Source organism: Zonotrichia albicollis, chromosome 7 (genome assembly GCF_047830755.1).
Source record: "Zonotrichia albicollis isolate bZonAlb1 chromosome 7, bZonAlb1.hap1, whole genome shotgun sequence".
Classification (NCBI taxonomy): domain Eukaryota; kingdom Metazoa; phylum Chordata; class Aves; order Passeriformes; family Passerellidae; genus Zonotrichia; species Zonotrichia albicollis.
This window is the reverse complement of record NC_133825.1, coordinates 31,829,363-31,843,111: the sequence shown is the minus strand read 5'-3', so window position 1 is coordinate 31,843,111 and position 13,749 is coordinate 31,829,363. Positions and strand designations below refer to the sequence as shown.

Sequence of the window (13,749 nt, the reverse complement as noted above, 5' to 3'; positions counted from 1 at the left end):
TAGGAAGGGAGTCTCGAGGCATATCCATCACTTTCTAGTGCATGTGTGAAGGAGTCTTCTTCCAACTTCCCCCACCGGCCCTGCGGAGGGAGTGGAGCGAAGCAGTCGCCCCTCTCCCCGGCGGGTCTTTCTGTGCGATCATTTTGGAGATGTGAATCCCAGGCAGTCATTACCACACTTTGGCCCCTCTGACTGCTGGAATTACCCTTTCCGGGGACTTTAATGGGCAAGCCATAGGGTTTTTCGCTGATCCGCAGCAGTTTTCGCTGCCTCCCCGTTTTTATGGGTGTATTATAGTTAGGGGTTATATAAATGTTTTTGCGTGTGATAACTGTAAATCCTAACATTTGCAAATCGCCCTGAGGCAAACTAACCTTGGACGGGCAGATAGAGGGAGGGAGGATCTCCCACTACTGCTGATTAAAAGGAGACTTTAATAAGCGTCTAATTCACTCATCGGGAGTTTTATGGAGAAATTACAGGACAAAAAAAAAAAAAAGACGTCTCCAGCGTGGGGGGAGGAGGAGGCAGTAGAGGGGGTTCCCACGCCTCTACCCCAGAGGCAGCCCAGGGCAAAGCCAAGAGACAGCTGGGCCTTGCCAGTGGCTCAGTCTCCTATCACGAAAGAGGCAGGGTTCACATCTGGGCCAGTTCGTTTTTGGGTCAGAGGAGCAACACGAAACCCCCTGCCCTCACCCCCGCTCCGCCGCTCCGGGGCAAAGAAATGAGCAGGCAAAGACCAGAGGGGCTCTGGGACTGCGGGACAGACAAACGGAGAGATAGGTGGCAGGAGCTTTGTAGTGAGCGGGCGAAGCCGGCCCGGGCAGGTCGCCTCGACGGGAAACAGCTCTGGAGACCCCACTTGCAGCGGGGGCTCCTCCAGCCCGCACTGGGTGCGATGTTCGGGGGCAGGGACGGACCGAGAGCCCAGCTCGGTGCTGGGAGCCATGTGTCCGCTGCCTGCCGGCCTGCTTAGGGTGGGAAGGGGCAGGCTGGGGCGGGCTGTGCTGAGGCCGCCACTGCCTCCATATGTCTATGGCCCGGGAGGCTTGGAGACTCGCCCCAGCTCCGGCCGTCCCGGTGCGCTGAGAGGCGGCTTTGTTGCAGAAGTGTCTCTTCACATTGTTGGTTCTCCTCCCCCGCCTCCACTCTTTCTTTTTTTTTTTTTTCCCTTTTTATTCTTTTTTTTCCTTTTCCTTTTTTTTTTCTTTTTTTTTTCCCCCTCAATGAGGCTGCAAAAGGTCTTCGGCTTGTCTCGTTTTTGTGGCAAACGCTCTCTTGTAAAGAGGAGAGGTTAAAGTGTCGGTGACCGAATAAAGAGCAGCACACGTGGGCTATTACCATTCAGGGCAAACAAATGCAGAGAAGGGAAAAGCCAGCAGCAGGCAGGGCGAGGGGGGAGCGCAGCCCCCCGGTACACACACGCACCCGCCCCGCTGGCAGGGCCCGGCCGCCGGCCTCCGCGCGGCCCCGGCGTCCCCCAGACATGCAACCCACCCATGGCTCACAAAAGAGCTAGAGAAAGAGAGAGGGGGAGACATGAGGGGGTCTTAGATGGGAAAAAAAAGAAAGTAGCTTTAGGGGGAATGTGCTGTGGAGTGTGAAATTGCAGCCCGTGGTGCTCCATATTGTACCAGAAGCTCTCCAAAAACTCATCCTCCAACGTGACCAGAGGTGCTTAGAGGGGGAGAAAGAGGGAGAGGGAAGAGGGGCTCGGAGACACAGGGGGAGGGGGAGGATGGGGGTCTTTTATTCTTTTCGCGCCCTCTCTCTTACTTCGTTTAAAACCTAAACTTTATGTTTATTTGCTAAGCTCGACCACCAAGAGCAATCTCGGCTCTTCTGGGCAGAGCGGCTGGGGGGCACGGGGAGGAGCAGCCGGACGCTGGCTGCCTCCCCCCGCCCTGCCGGGCCCTACGCACCCTTCGAAAATCTCCCGCAGCTTCGGTCCTGTTTCCATGTCTCCACGCTACTGCTGGCGCCTCCGCCCTGCCCCATCAGCCGCTCCCCTCCGGTATGATCAGACCACAGCACCCATACAGCGAAGATGTGCACACCCCTTCCATCTGGGTGCTCGTTGGCGAGAGGCAGCGAGAAATCTCAGGCCAGAATCATCCTCTCCTCAGACAAAGCACCCAAAAAGTCGTCCAGGAATGTTTTTTCAAAGCGTCCCCTTCCTTGAAGATCTCTCTGACACACACATACCGACTACTTCCCTTAAATGCTCATATCTTTGGGCAGGGAAGATGTGTTGTAATTTTTTTCCTCTATCTTTTTGCAGACAGGGATTTCGCCACTGACTTTCTCAGTGTGAGAGTTAACTTAGTTGACGCAGAAACTATGTGTCACAAAAACACACCTAGACGGTCAGTGTAGATTTATTCTGTGAATTCTTAAATGTGATGTTGAGAATATTAAGGGTTGAGCTAAATCCCCTCCAAACTACCAACATTTAGGCTGTAAGCGTTAGCACAGTTGACAAGACGAAGAAGGCAGACAGGATGTGGAGCCGAGAACTTAGCAGCATCTCCATGGTGTAAATCCAAAAGTTCTACCTCTGCAGCACACCGTCCTGCATCCTGTGGCCATAGGTCGCGTTTAGCTGTTTTTCAGCATAAGTGGCTACAGACAGCCCGTAGAAACCAGGGAGCCACCGCGGGCGCAAGCCCTGGCTCTGGAGCCAACTGCGGTGGCAGGCACAAGCGCTTGCTCCAGGCCTGGGCCCTCCGAGGGGCTCCCCCCTCCGCCCGACCCCTATTGTTCCGGGCACGGCGCCCTTCCCTAGCCGAGAGAGGAGCAGGGGGAGCAGTTTCGACAGCAGCGTCTGTAGAACCGGGCTCCCAGGGACGGCAGGCTAGGGAAGCCAAGGCGGCTCGGGAGAACTCCAATGACTTCGAAGGGAAGCTGACAGGACCCTCGAGGTTATGTGTATTGGAACCAAGGGTGGGAAACAGGATCAATGGAGAAGATTTCGACTTGATCAGATGGAGAAAGCCGGCTAATGAAGCAGATCGAAAGATGGCTATCATTGTAACTCCCCCAAAAGTTTATTTTTCTTGAAATTTCCGCAGAGAGGCGGCCGTCTCTTTTGAAGTGTAAATGTTTCTAGCTCGGGGGAAGACGGGCGGGGGAGAAGGCTGGGTTAGAGAAGAAGGGGGAGATCCTCAGATTCTCTTTGAGAAAAAGAAATAAAAGCAGGAGCTAAAAAAAGGAAAACCAAGGCAAAGCAAAGCAAAGAGATTAGAAAAAAAGAAAAGATTAATCTAAAGTGGAGAGGGAAATAAGCACACAGGGCTCGTGAAGTGGAATAGATGGGAAGCCCTGGGAGTGGAAAGAGGCCCGTGGTGTTGGCCTCGCCCAGTCCCTCAGGGCACACGGCAGTGCCCGGGGGCGCGCAGACAGCTCGGTATTTTTAATTCTGGTTGGCAGAAATTGTTCAGTGGATTTAAATGTTGACAAAGTAACACTTCTAGGAAGTCTACTGTGGGAAGGGGTACCAGGTGATATTTTGTTATGTGTGGTGGGGGAAGGGGACAGCAAGTGGAGAGCCTTCCCTTCCCTTCCCTTCCCTTCCCTTCCCTTCCCTTCCCTTCCCTTCCCTTCCCTTCCCTTCCCTTCCCTTCCCTTCCCTTCCCTTCTCTTCCCTTCCCTTCCCTTCCCTTCCCTTCCCTTCCCTTCCCTTCCCTTCCCTTCCCTTCCCTTCCCTTCCCTTCCCTTCCCTTCCCTTCCCTTCCCTTTCAAAAAGCCGTCTTGTTCTACCAGGCTCAGGGCTCCCTGGTTTACACGGGTTACCTCCCTGAGTGGGATTCAGGCTTCGTGTCGCAGAGTGCTCATTTTTTGTATTTCTCGAGCCTGTTATTCCTGTCTTTCTTCTCAGTGATATGGGAAAATAGTGAAGAAACTAAGGCAAAATACATTATCGGGAAGAGGTTTGAGATTCGCCGGCTGCCCCAGACCACCACCAAGCTGTTATCTCCTCACTGTGCAATCGTCAGCTCCAAAGGCTCGGAGCATCTCTGAGAGAGGGTCCATGAACTCACCAAGCGTTAGTGCAAGCGCAGGAGCTCCTTTCCACCCGGCATTGCCGGGGGCTCCTGCCCGCACCTCCCGCTCTGCCTTCGGCTCGGCTGAACGCCTGAGCGCGGGGCAGTGGGGGCTGCTTGGGGCGGAAGGGAGCAAGGCCGGGGGTGACTGCTGGAGGACCAGAAGCGACCTAGACCGGTCGGTGACGGAGAGTTGTGACAGGGCCGTTTCCAGCCACGGGCAGCGCGGGAGGCGCCGAGGGGCGGGAGGGGTTCCCGGCAGTGGCGATAAGCGGGCTCCCGGCCCCCGCCGTGACCAGGAGACTCTGCTGCCGGGGGGACTCGACAGCCACCGTTGTCTCACCGACAGACACGCAGGGGCCGTGCCGTGCCGTGCCGTGCCGGGCCGTGCCGTGCCGTGCCGGGGATCCCGGCGGGATGGCGGTGGCCCGGGCCCGCCGCCGGCTCCTCTCCGCTCCGCCAAGCGACCGGAGGGCTCCATCTAGAGGCCACCGTGGGCAGCGCCTCCGCCCGCACCTGAGCTCGGCCGCCGCTCAGGCGCTGCGCGGGGCGGTCCCGCCGCGGTCGGGCCCGGGCCGGGCCGGGAGCGCTGCTGAGGGCCCTGCCGGCTGGGCGAGCTGCGGCCGGCGGGTCAGAGCCGCGGGGAGCGGGGCAGCCCGGCCCGGCAGCGGGGCAGCCCGCGGGAAGCGGCGGCCGCCCCCAGTTTGGCGCTCGGCGGGAGCTCCCCGGGAGAGACGGAGCTGTGCCTCTGCGTTCGCCGGGCGGGCGGCAGCGCAGATCCCGAGCGGGCAGGGCAGAGCCCCCAGTCCCGTGGAAAGTCCACCCTGTGCTGGAGCTGCTGGCAGGGGCGGGCAGGGCCGCCTCAGCCGCGCCTGCCCGCAGCTCAAACCCGCAGTCACCGAGGACTCACTTCCATGTAATCCCCGTGGCATAACAAAAAAATTTCTTTTCCAAATCATCCCTTTTTTTGCACACAAGGGAAAGAGAGAGAGGAGAGAGAAAGATAAAACATCAGCTGAAGTGCCAAAATGATTTATGAGACAGTGAAAAATATTTCATAAAGATCTCTCAGACATTCTTTACTTAAAGCGGTTAGGGGAAAAAAAGGGGGGGAGCGGTTTTGTGACAGATAAGCAGAGGGATGGGGAAGAATGAAGGAAGAAAAGAGAAGGAAGTATATTTCAGGTGATAGCAAACTCTCAAATCTGAAAATCAAAATTGAGCTCGCAGCAATTTCTGTCTTGCCTTTTTGCCCCTGGTTATTACCCTAAGAAGGTGTTTCTTACTTGCTCTATTTTTCTCTGCTAAGTCAAAGCCATGTCTATTTTAGCAGTAATAAACTGCTACAATAAGAAGACTTATTTGTAAAATAATTTAAATAATTTTAAAATCCCCCTCTAACATAAAAAAAAAATTGAGAGAGAGAGAGGGAGAGAAGCAGCAGAGATGTGGAAAGTGTGAGGTTGGATTTGCTGTTATTTCTCCAAATGTATGTGAGGGGAAACTTTGCAATGACTGAAACGGGCCTAATCTCTTGGTTTAAAGAGGTGCGAGAAGCTTGCTTGCTCTTTCGTTCTGTCTCGTTCTTTCTCTCTGTCTGGTCTCTATTTATATTTCTTTCTTTTCCTTCTTTATACATTCCTCTCTTTCTGTCTCTCTCCTTTTTCTTTTCCTCCGTCTCTCCCCCTCACCTCCTTTCTTTCTTTCTCCCACACTAAGCCGCACACCACGGAAGCCTTGATGTGTATCGAATCCCCCTCCTGTCCCGCTTTACACCGAGTAAAGTCTCCGGTAAAAAAACGCGGAGCGTGAGAAGGGAGGTGAAACTAGCAAGGCGTGTGTGCTTGTGTTAAATAAGGGAGTTAAGGATCCTGGGCCGCAAGTGACAACAAAGCGGGGCTCCCGTCCGTTCCCGGGGCCGGGCAGGGGCGCCGCCGCCCCGCACACGCACGGCCCGGGGCGCTCCGGAGCGAGCGGCCGGGGCTCCCCCGCCGCCGGTCCCGCAGGCGAGGCCCCCCCCGCGCCGAGCGCCGCCGGCCCGGCCCTCCTCTCTCTCCTCTCCTCTCCCCTCTCCTCTCCTCTCCTGGCCGCGCTCGGCTCGGCGCGCTGGCGAATCAGAGAGTGTCGGAATCTATTGCCTTTGTCTGACAAGTCATCCATCTCCGGGGAGGCGGGCGGGGGGCTGAGGGCGCTGCGGCTTTTAGAGAGACACACACCGGGAGCGGAGGCTCCAGTCTCCGGCCCCGGCTTCTCGCAAGCACTTCCCACCTCGGGCGAAAGTCCGCCGGATCCGCCGCCCGGCCGAGAGGAGGGGTCGCGCCCGCCCGCCGCTCGCCGCTTTCCCGGGGATTGCTACTCTGCTCTGAACTTAAATGAACTAGCCCCGGACCGCGGGAGGAGGAGGAGGAGGGAGAGCCGCGTCCTCCTGCGCCTTCAGCCGCCTGGCCGCCGGCCGCACCTTGCTCCGGCACCCCCTCCCCGCCGCCGGGGATGCTCTGAGCCCTCCCAGCCATGACACCCACCTGCCCCCCGGCGCCGCCAGTCCCTCGCTCCCACGGACTCTGCTGACTCCCCCAAGGCCGGCGCAGCCCTCCCGCCCCCCGGAAAGTACTTCGCTGCCCGCTCTGCCGGGCCGGGGGCCCAGCGCATCCCGCCGCTCCCCTCCTCTCCTCGTGTGCTTTTTTGTTTTGTTTTGTTTTGTTTTGTTTTTTTCATTTTTTTTTCTCCCCTAAGTCTTGAAGTTGAGTTTTAGAGGCGACACGGCGGCTTCAGCCGATTTCTTCCCCTTCCTTTGCCTCCCCATGGATATGCACTGCAAAGCAGACCCCTTCTCAGCAATGCACCGTGAGTACTGGAGCCCGGCTCCTTCCGCTGCTGTCCCTTTCTCATCCTTTCATTCCTCCTTCCCCAGCCATCCTTCCTCACCTGATCCTCCTCCAGGTCCACCTTTTCACCCTGGCCGATGCCGGGCTCAGAGAGGCGTTCAGGAGGCAGGACAGAGGCTGCCGGCCCGAGCAGCAGAGCAAGGATGCCGGGCAGCCCCGAGCCGAGGGGAGCAGAGCTCCGTGCCGGCAGCGGGGCGGGGGCCAGCACCCCCAGTCCGAGGGCAGGGGTCTGAGCGCTGCTGTGCCTGCACTGCGTGCCCTGAGTGCGCCAGGGAAAGCCCCCTCCGAACCGGAGCTATGCTCCGCAAATACACTTTCCCCATCGCCCCTCAGACAACAAGAGTTTATTCTGACTCACTCGTGCCAGCCCCTGGGACGGGCCCTTTCCCTGTCCGTGCCCAGCCGGGCCGGGACTCCCCGCAACGCTCCGCGGCTTTAACCCCCCAGATTTCCCCGCGATGCGATGCTCTTTGCTTTGATTTTGGATTTCGGTGGCAGACAGGGAAGACGCCAGTTTCGAATTAATGGCGGGTTAGTCGGTGCCTGTTCTGTGAGTCGTTTTCGTTGGGCGAAAGGTTGGACTGCGGGAAAAAATAGGACAATTGTATGGCAGGGAGATGAAATGGCTTTGGAGGCTCTCAAGAAGTCACGATCCCTCCTAGTTTATTTACCAGATACCCGGTGTGAATTTTAAATACATTCCTGCTACAGAGGAAAGGGCATTCGTGATACATTTTCAATTTTAAAAGCCTTTCTTAAGAGGGGGACTAAGGAACGTGAAAAGCCTCTTTTACCAGGGAATGTAACAAGGAATTTCCAGTGATTTTAATTAAACCGCAGGAGAGACAATAATTCCGAGATTTAAATTGAAGAAGAAAAAATACAAACAGAAAACCGAGATTGAGAGTATGTTGAGTCAGGAAATGAATAATTAAGAGCAATTTGTAACTTTTGACACCGCAACTTTTGAGGACACGCCCTGCCCGCTGCATAAAACACAAATCGAAAAGATAGAAAATGGAAATGCTTGAACTTTAAAAAAATCCCGATTTTGCCTTGAGAAGGAAGGTGCAGAAATACAAACCTAAGATTAAATCCCCAAACGCGGATGTAGGTAATTGCCTTTCTGTTTCCTAATAACTGATTTCCAGAATACATTGCTTAAAATGTGAGGTTTGATTTCCAAAGAGCTTTAACAGCAAACACCCCGTGCTTTAGGCATTGTTTTTAGTTTTCAGCGGTGCGATCTGTTTCCAGACGTGATGTCAGTAATTCCAGCTCCAGTACGATCCGAAACATGTCAGCAGACCAAAGAGGCATTTCACTGTCGCTGATTTTTTAAAAACTCCAGGGAGATTCCCGACCAATTTTTGGCTTCCGACTAGGGGAAAAGAACACCAAATCTAAACAAAACAATAAGACCCCATCAACATTTGATTCGTTTCCTAAAGTGTATTTCAAGAGCTACAGACCTGGATATTATTAAGCAATTTAAAGAGATGCGGGCACAGGCTCTGACATACAGACAGCACACACGATCGGTACGACAGCGGCACGACTGAGCCTGTGCACACACAGATGCCGGCACTCACATGCAGATAAATACACGTAAATATCTGACTGCTCTGATAGAAAGAATCTTAGAAAACCACGGGGCAGAACAAAACAAACTCGTGTGAAAAATATCCGGACTGCAATAATTTGAATTATTAATTTTTAATCTTTTTGCATCTGTTGCCCTTTAATACTTTGTAATGCGAGTTATAATAGGTGCTTTGAATTATTTATCGTGGAGTTGCCGAAGAAATTGCTATCTTGTAACTTTAGAGGCAACATGTGCAGAAGGGGTCTGAACAAATGGAGGAATAACACAACAATATATACCCGCGGGTTTTAGTGGAAGAAGATAAATATCCCCGTCCCCTCTGAAACCCCAAATATGTTTTTAAAAAGACTAACAAAAGAATGCAAAACATAACCCCGGTTCAGCGGGAAACGACGGGGAAGCCAGCGGGCGCCCCGGCCGGTGGGGCTGGGAGGGGATGTGTGAAGGTGTTACTGAAGGGGTGGGGGAGATGGGAAAAACTCTATTTGTACGAAAGGACTTGGATCGATCGCAGGGCAATGAGAGTTTCCACTAAGTTCAGAGCCAATAAGTCAGTGTCAGAAGCAGGAGAGAAAAAAACCACAACGAAAATACAAACAGATCATTTTTCAGCAAACTGCAAAACGAACTAAGATCTCTTGGAGAGGAAAATACTGGAGGTTAGGGTTGTGTGAAAGGAAAGCTTTAATACAGAGTGCACTGCACAGCTATATCAGCTGGATATTCCGCTGCTCAGGTAGCAGCGCCAGCGAAGCTGTGCCGCCTGCGAGCGGGCATCTCCCCATGCCCTGGCAACGGCGAGCTGCTCTCGGCTCGAACGTACACGTCTGATTCACGACCAACTGTCTTATTGCGTCCCAAAAGGAGATATTTCCCTTAATCCCCGCCACTCCGTTTCTCGTGTCCACTCTTAGCAGGTGCATACTTTTTTTTTCCCCCCCAAGTTATTTCTAGAAATGGAGAAAGACAGATCGGGGGAAAAAAAAGCCATCCTAGCAGTGCTATCTGAGCGAGAGCAGGTTTTTGCCTGAAAAGGGGGGAACAGAAGAAAACGGAGAATTTAAATTCTCCATGAATTAGATTTGTACGGTGGGGAAAAAAAAAAACACAAAAAAACAAAAAAAAAAAAAAAACCAACAAACCCAAACCCGAAACAGTACGGGTCTGTTATTTTTTTTCTGGATTTTTTTTTTTTCTGTAAAGATCGAAAGCTAATGAGAGACAAAGTCTGCCTGTAAAGCAACACCAGCTGTGGGACTCAAAATATTTTTTTTCTCTCTCTCCCTCCCTCCATTTTTTCCTTTTCTCTCTTTCTCTGTGAGTCCTTTCAAAACTCGCATCCCAAAATAACGGGATAGGACTGCTTGCATGGGGGACATGCCGCGGGGTGAGGGAGGGCGGAGTTCGCAAGGAACTGTAATTGACAACGTGATAGAAAATCCTGGAAAGAAAATGAGACAAAAAGCCCAGGAGTAAAGAGAAAGGGGAGTGCGGCAGAGTCCGCCCGGAGCCTCTGAGAGGTCGAGCTCTGGAGTTTGGGAGCACATCTCGGCCCTGCTCTGTTTCCATGTTCGGCCCATCACAATGGCCCTGAGAATCCACCGCTCCGGCATCCCGATCGGGACCGCAGGACGAGAGCGGCTCGGGGAGGGAGGGCGGCGTGCGGGAAGGTGGAGAACAATCTTCCTCCGTCTCGGGAAAATTCATTCTGCCTTCCCTTTCCATCTTTGCATCATTCCTCCTCTCTTTCCTTTATCTCTTTCTTTCTTTCTTTCTTTCTTTCTTTCTTTCTTTCTTTCTTTCTTTCTTTCTTTCTTTCTTTCTTTCTTTCTTTCTTTCTTTCTTTCTTTCTTTCTTTCTTTCTTTCTTTCTTTCTTTCTTTCTTTCTTTCTTTCTTTCTTTCTCTATCTCTTTCTCTATCTCTTTCTCTCATTTTCTCATTCTCCCTGTTTTTAGCTCCTTTCTCTCCTTCTCCCTCTTTATCTTCTATCGCTTCCCCACGTCCTGTTCCCCACTCTCGACCCCCTGCCATCACCTCCATCCATTTGTAATGACTGGAGAATTTGCAGTGCGAGTGGTTAAGAATCCACGACTAACGGTGTGTTTCTGGTGTGCGTGGGTTGTTGTGTTTTTTTTTTATTTCTCTTTCCCCAGCAGGGCACGGGGGTGTGAACCAGCTCGGGGGGGTGTTTGTGAACGGCAGGCCCCTACCTGACGTGGTGAGACAAAGGATAGTGGAGCTGGCTCACCAGGGGGTGCGACCCTGTGACATTTCCAGGCAGCTGCGGGTCAGCCACGGTTGTGTCAGCAAGATCTTGGGCAGGTAAGGAAAGAGGCAGCTCCTTTCCCTCTCCTGAGACTGCAACGTTGCATCCCTTCCCCGCTCCCGTATGACCTTCCGCCCTTCCCGCGGCACCGGGCTCTCCCTGCCACGACCCCGAGCGGCCCCGGCACCTTCGCACAGTGGGAGCCCGCGGCCGAGCAGGGCCCCCTCCTCCAGCTGGCAAGGACGTGTTTCTCCCCCGCCTCCCCCCTTCCCTCACCGGCGGTGTTTGAAAACTCCTGGGAGGACAAAATAATTCGAGAAGAGTGGGTGGGAGGGCGGAAAAGAGAAGGGACGGGAGAAACAAAACGAAAGAACGACCAAAAATCCCCAATCCATCAGGAACAAAAAAAAAAAAAAAAAAATCCTAACTCACAACAAGCCGTAAGCAGCCTTACCAAATACACGGGTAAATAAACAAACAACGGGACAAACAAATAAATAAATAAAAGCCCGCGGTAACCGATCATCGCCAAATGAGGTGTGCAATATCCCCAGGGGCTGCTCGGGGAGAGCCCGGGCCCTGGGCCGCCGCTCGGCTGCGGAGCGGTGTGACAGGCGGCAGTGCCCCAGCCGCCCGTGCGAGCGCTACGCGCGCCGCCGTGCCCGGCGAGGACCGGCACAGAAACGCTGCGGGCAGCAGAGCTCAGGGACAGCGGGGCGCGGGCTGGCGCTGCCCGCCGCCAGCACCCGCTTTAGAGGCACCCCGGGGCCGGGATAAACCCTTCTCCTGCATCCGCAGCCCGGCCAGCGCCCCGATTCGGAGCGGCCGGCCGGGAGATCAGGCGGGGGAGTGCGAGCCCACCACTGCCCGCTCCCCACGCCCCCTTCCCGGCCGCCCGGCCCGATTCCGCGTTCGGCGGGCTTCGCCTCTGCACGGCTGCAGCGGCGAGAGGGTTTCTGTTTAATTTCCCGACCCCAGGGCCTAAAAGAAGTGTGGAAGTGTGTGCGCGTAAAGCGGGGGAAGAGGAAGGCAGCGCCCCTCTCTTCTAGCATACACACACACATATAAAAAAAAAAAAAAAAAAAAAAAAAAAAGGGAAGGGGGGAAGAAAAAAAAATCAAACCAAACCAAAAAAATAAAAAAGAAAAAAAAAAGGAGACCGAGCTCTAGGGAGACGAAGGGATTGCCTTAGCCCCAGGTCATGCCGCCTGGCGCCTCGCGGAGCGGCGATATGCAGCGCCCGAGCGGCCACGGCCCGAGGCCGCGCACCCGCGGGCTGAAACCGAGGTGGGGCACGGGGCAGGGGTCCGCGGGGTGCTCTGGGGGCCACTGGGGCTCTGGGTGCTCGAGGATGGCAGGGCACTGACCATCTTTTGTGCAGGTATTACGAGACGGGAAGCATCAAGCCCGGCGTGATCGGAGGCTCCAAACCCAAAGTGGCCACCCCCAAAGTAGTGGATAAAATCGCCGAGTACAAAAGACAAAACCCGACAATGTTCGCCTGGGAGATCCGGGACAGGTTATTGGCCGAGGGCATCTGCGACAACGACACGGTCCCCAGCGTCTCCTCCATAAACAGGTAAGCGCAACCCCGCAGCTCGCGGCCCAGTCGCATCTTTACGGCCCCATAAAACCCCTTCCAACTGCAGGGACGGCCTAATCCTTCCTCAGTCAGGGTAGATCCAGCCTTCTCCGGTCCCCTGTCCGCAGCGGGACCCGTGGGCATAGCCCGCCAGTCCCCGGCCTTGTCCAGCGGGCGCTCCCTGGCTTCGCCGTGACCTCCGAGCCCAGCTCCGGGCAGCGGGACGGAAAGCTGAGGGACGGAAAGCAACTGCCCGTTCCCGCAGCAGCCGCCCCGAGCAGCGGGAGCGCGGATCCGGGCCGGGGCTCACGGCGGCAGGGCCGCAGCTTGTGCCCGCCGCCCGGGCCGGGGGCAGCCGGGGGCCGGGGCAGCGCTGCTGCCAGAGCAGCTGGGCTCCCGCTGAGCAGCCCGGCACTGCCGCAAGGTTTGGGTGCTCTTCAGGCTGGAGGGGTGACGGGCTGCGCAGCCGGGGTTTCCCGTGTCTCCCGAACACCCCTACCGGGGTGTAGATGATCTCCAGCCTTGACAGGGTACTAGAACTCTGAGCCGAAAGGCTGCCGTCATCTTCTGCCAAGCCGGGCTCACAGTCGCGAGCCGCTGGGCGCGGGAGGAAGGATTGCCTTGCACCCACTCCCCCGGCTCACTCCCAATCGGTAGCCTGAGGAAACGGCTAAATTCGCCGGGCGGTTCTCTACCCGGCTGGGGAGCGCTGCTCTCCGCGGTCCCTGTGGCCCGACTCGGTCTGATCCCTGATCTCGCAGAAGGCTGGGCAGCAGCAGAATCGATTTCGTACTAGCAAACCATTTGCCCCGCTCCTCCTGCCTCATTTTCTCCCCCGGCTACTAGGGTGCAGATTTTGTTGATTTTGTTCTTGGAGGGACTCAGATTTGGTCTCAGGTTTGAGGTGACAAAAATAACTATATGACAGGCAAAAAAAAAAAAAAATCAGGATCGATGCAGGAGAAAAAGGAATAGATGTAATCAAGTACTGACAGACGTCAAAGCACTCAGACGGCTCACATGCATGCACGTTCAAACACAACGTACATCAGATCTTCACACTTTGGCAACACAACACTCTTGTGCACACAGTAAAAGTAATTACACCGTTTTAGTGTTATGTATGTACAGATACCCTGACTGTGCCCACAGAAATACAACCTCTAGAAACAGAGTAATGCAAAGATATTTGCAAAAGGTACATACATAGGCATAAAATACCTTACCAACAGAGTAAAAATACATGAAATTTTGGATGCAATTCCAAATGTATGGGTCTTCCCAGCCAAATAAATATACACGGTGTATGTGTAAATAAGCATGCAGGCTTTTGTAGTGTCTACATAGATAAAATGCACAAATCAGT

At 54.5% G+C, this 13,749-nt stretch overlaps 1 protein-coding gene across 8 annotated transcripts in view; it reads left to right on the top strand.

The window, feature by feature from the left end:
• The first annotated feature begins 6,209 nt into the window (after nt 1–6,209).
• PAX2 (paired box 2) overlaps nt 6,210–13,749 on the top strand; it is an 84,075-nt gene continuing 76,535 nt past the window's right edge. For 3 of the 8 annotated variants that reach the window (XM_074544878.1, XM_074544880.1, XM_074544884.1), the window contains exons 1-3: nt 6,210–6,887; nt 10,689–10,857; nt 12,183–12,380. In XM_074544878.1, the coding sequence (XP_074400979.1) occupies nt 6,845–6,887; nt 10,689–10,857; nt 12,183–12,380 (410 nt within the window). In that variant the 5' untranslated portion in view covers nt 6,210–6,844. The remainder of the gene's footprint in view (nt 6,888–10,688; nt 10,858–12,182; nt 12,381–13,749) is intronic. The other 5 variants (XM_074544879.1, XM_074544885.1, XM_074544881.1 and 2 more) reach the window with 4 other exon arrangements.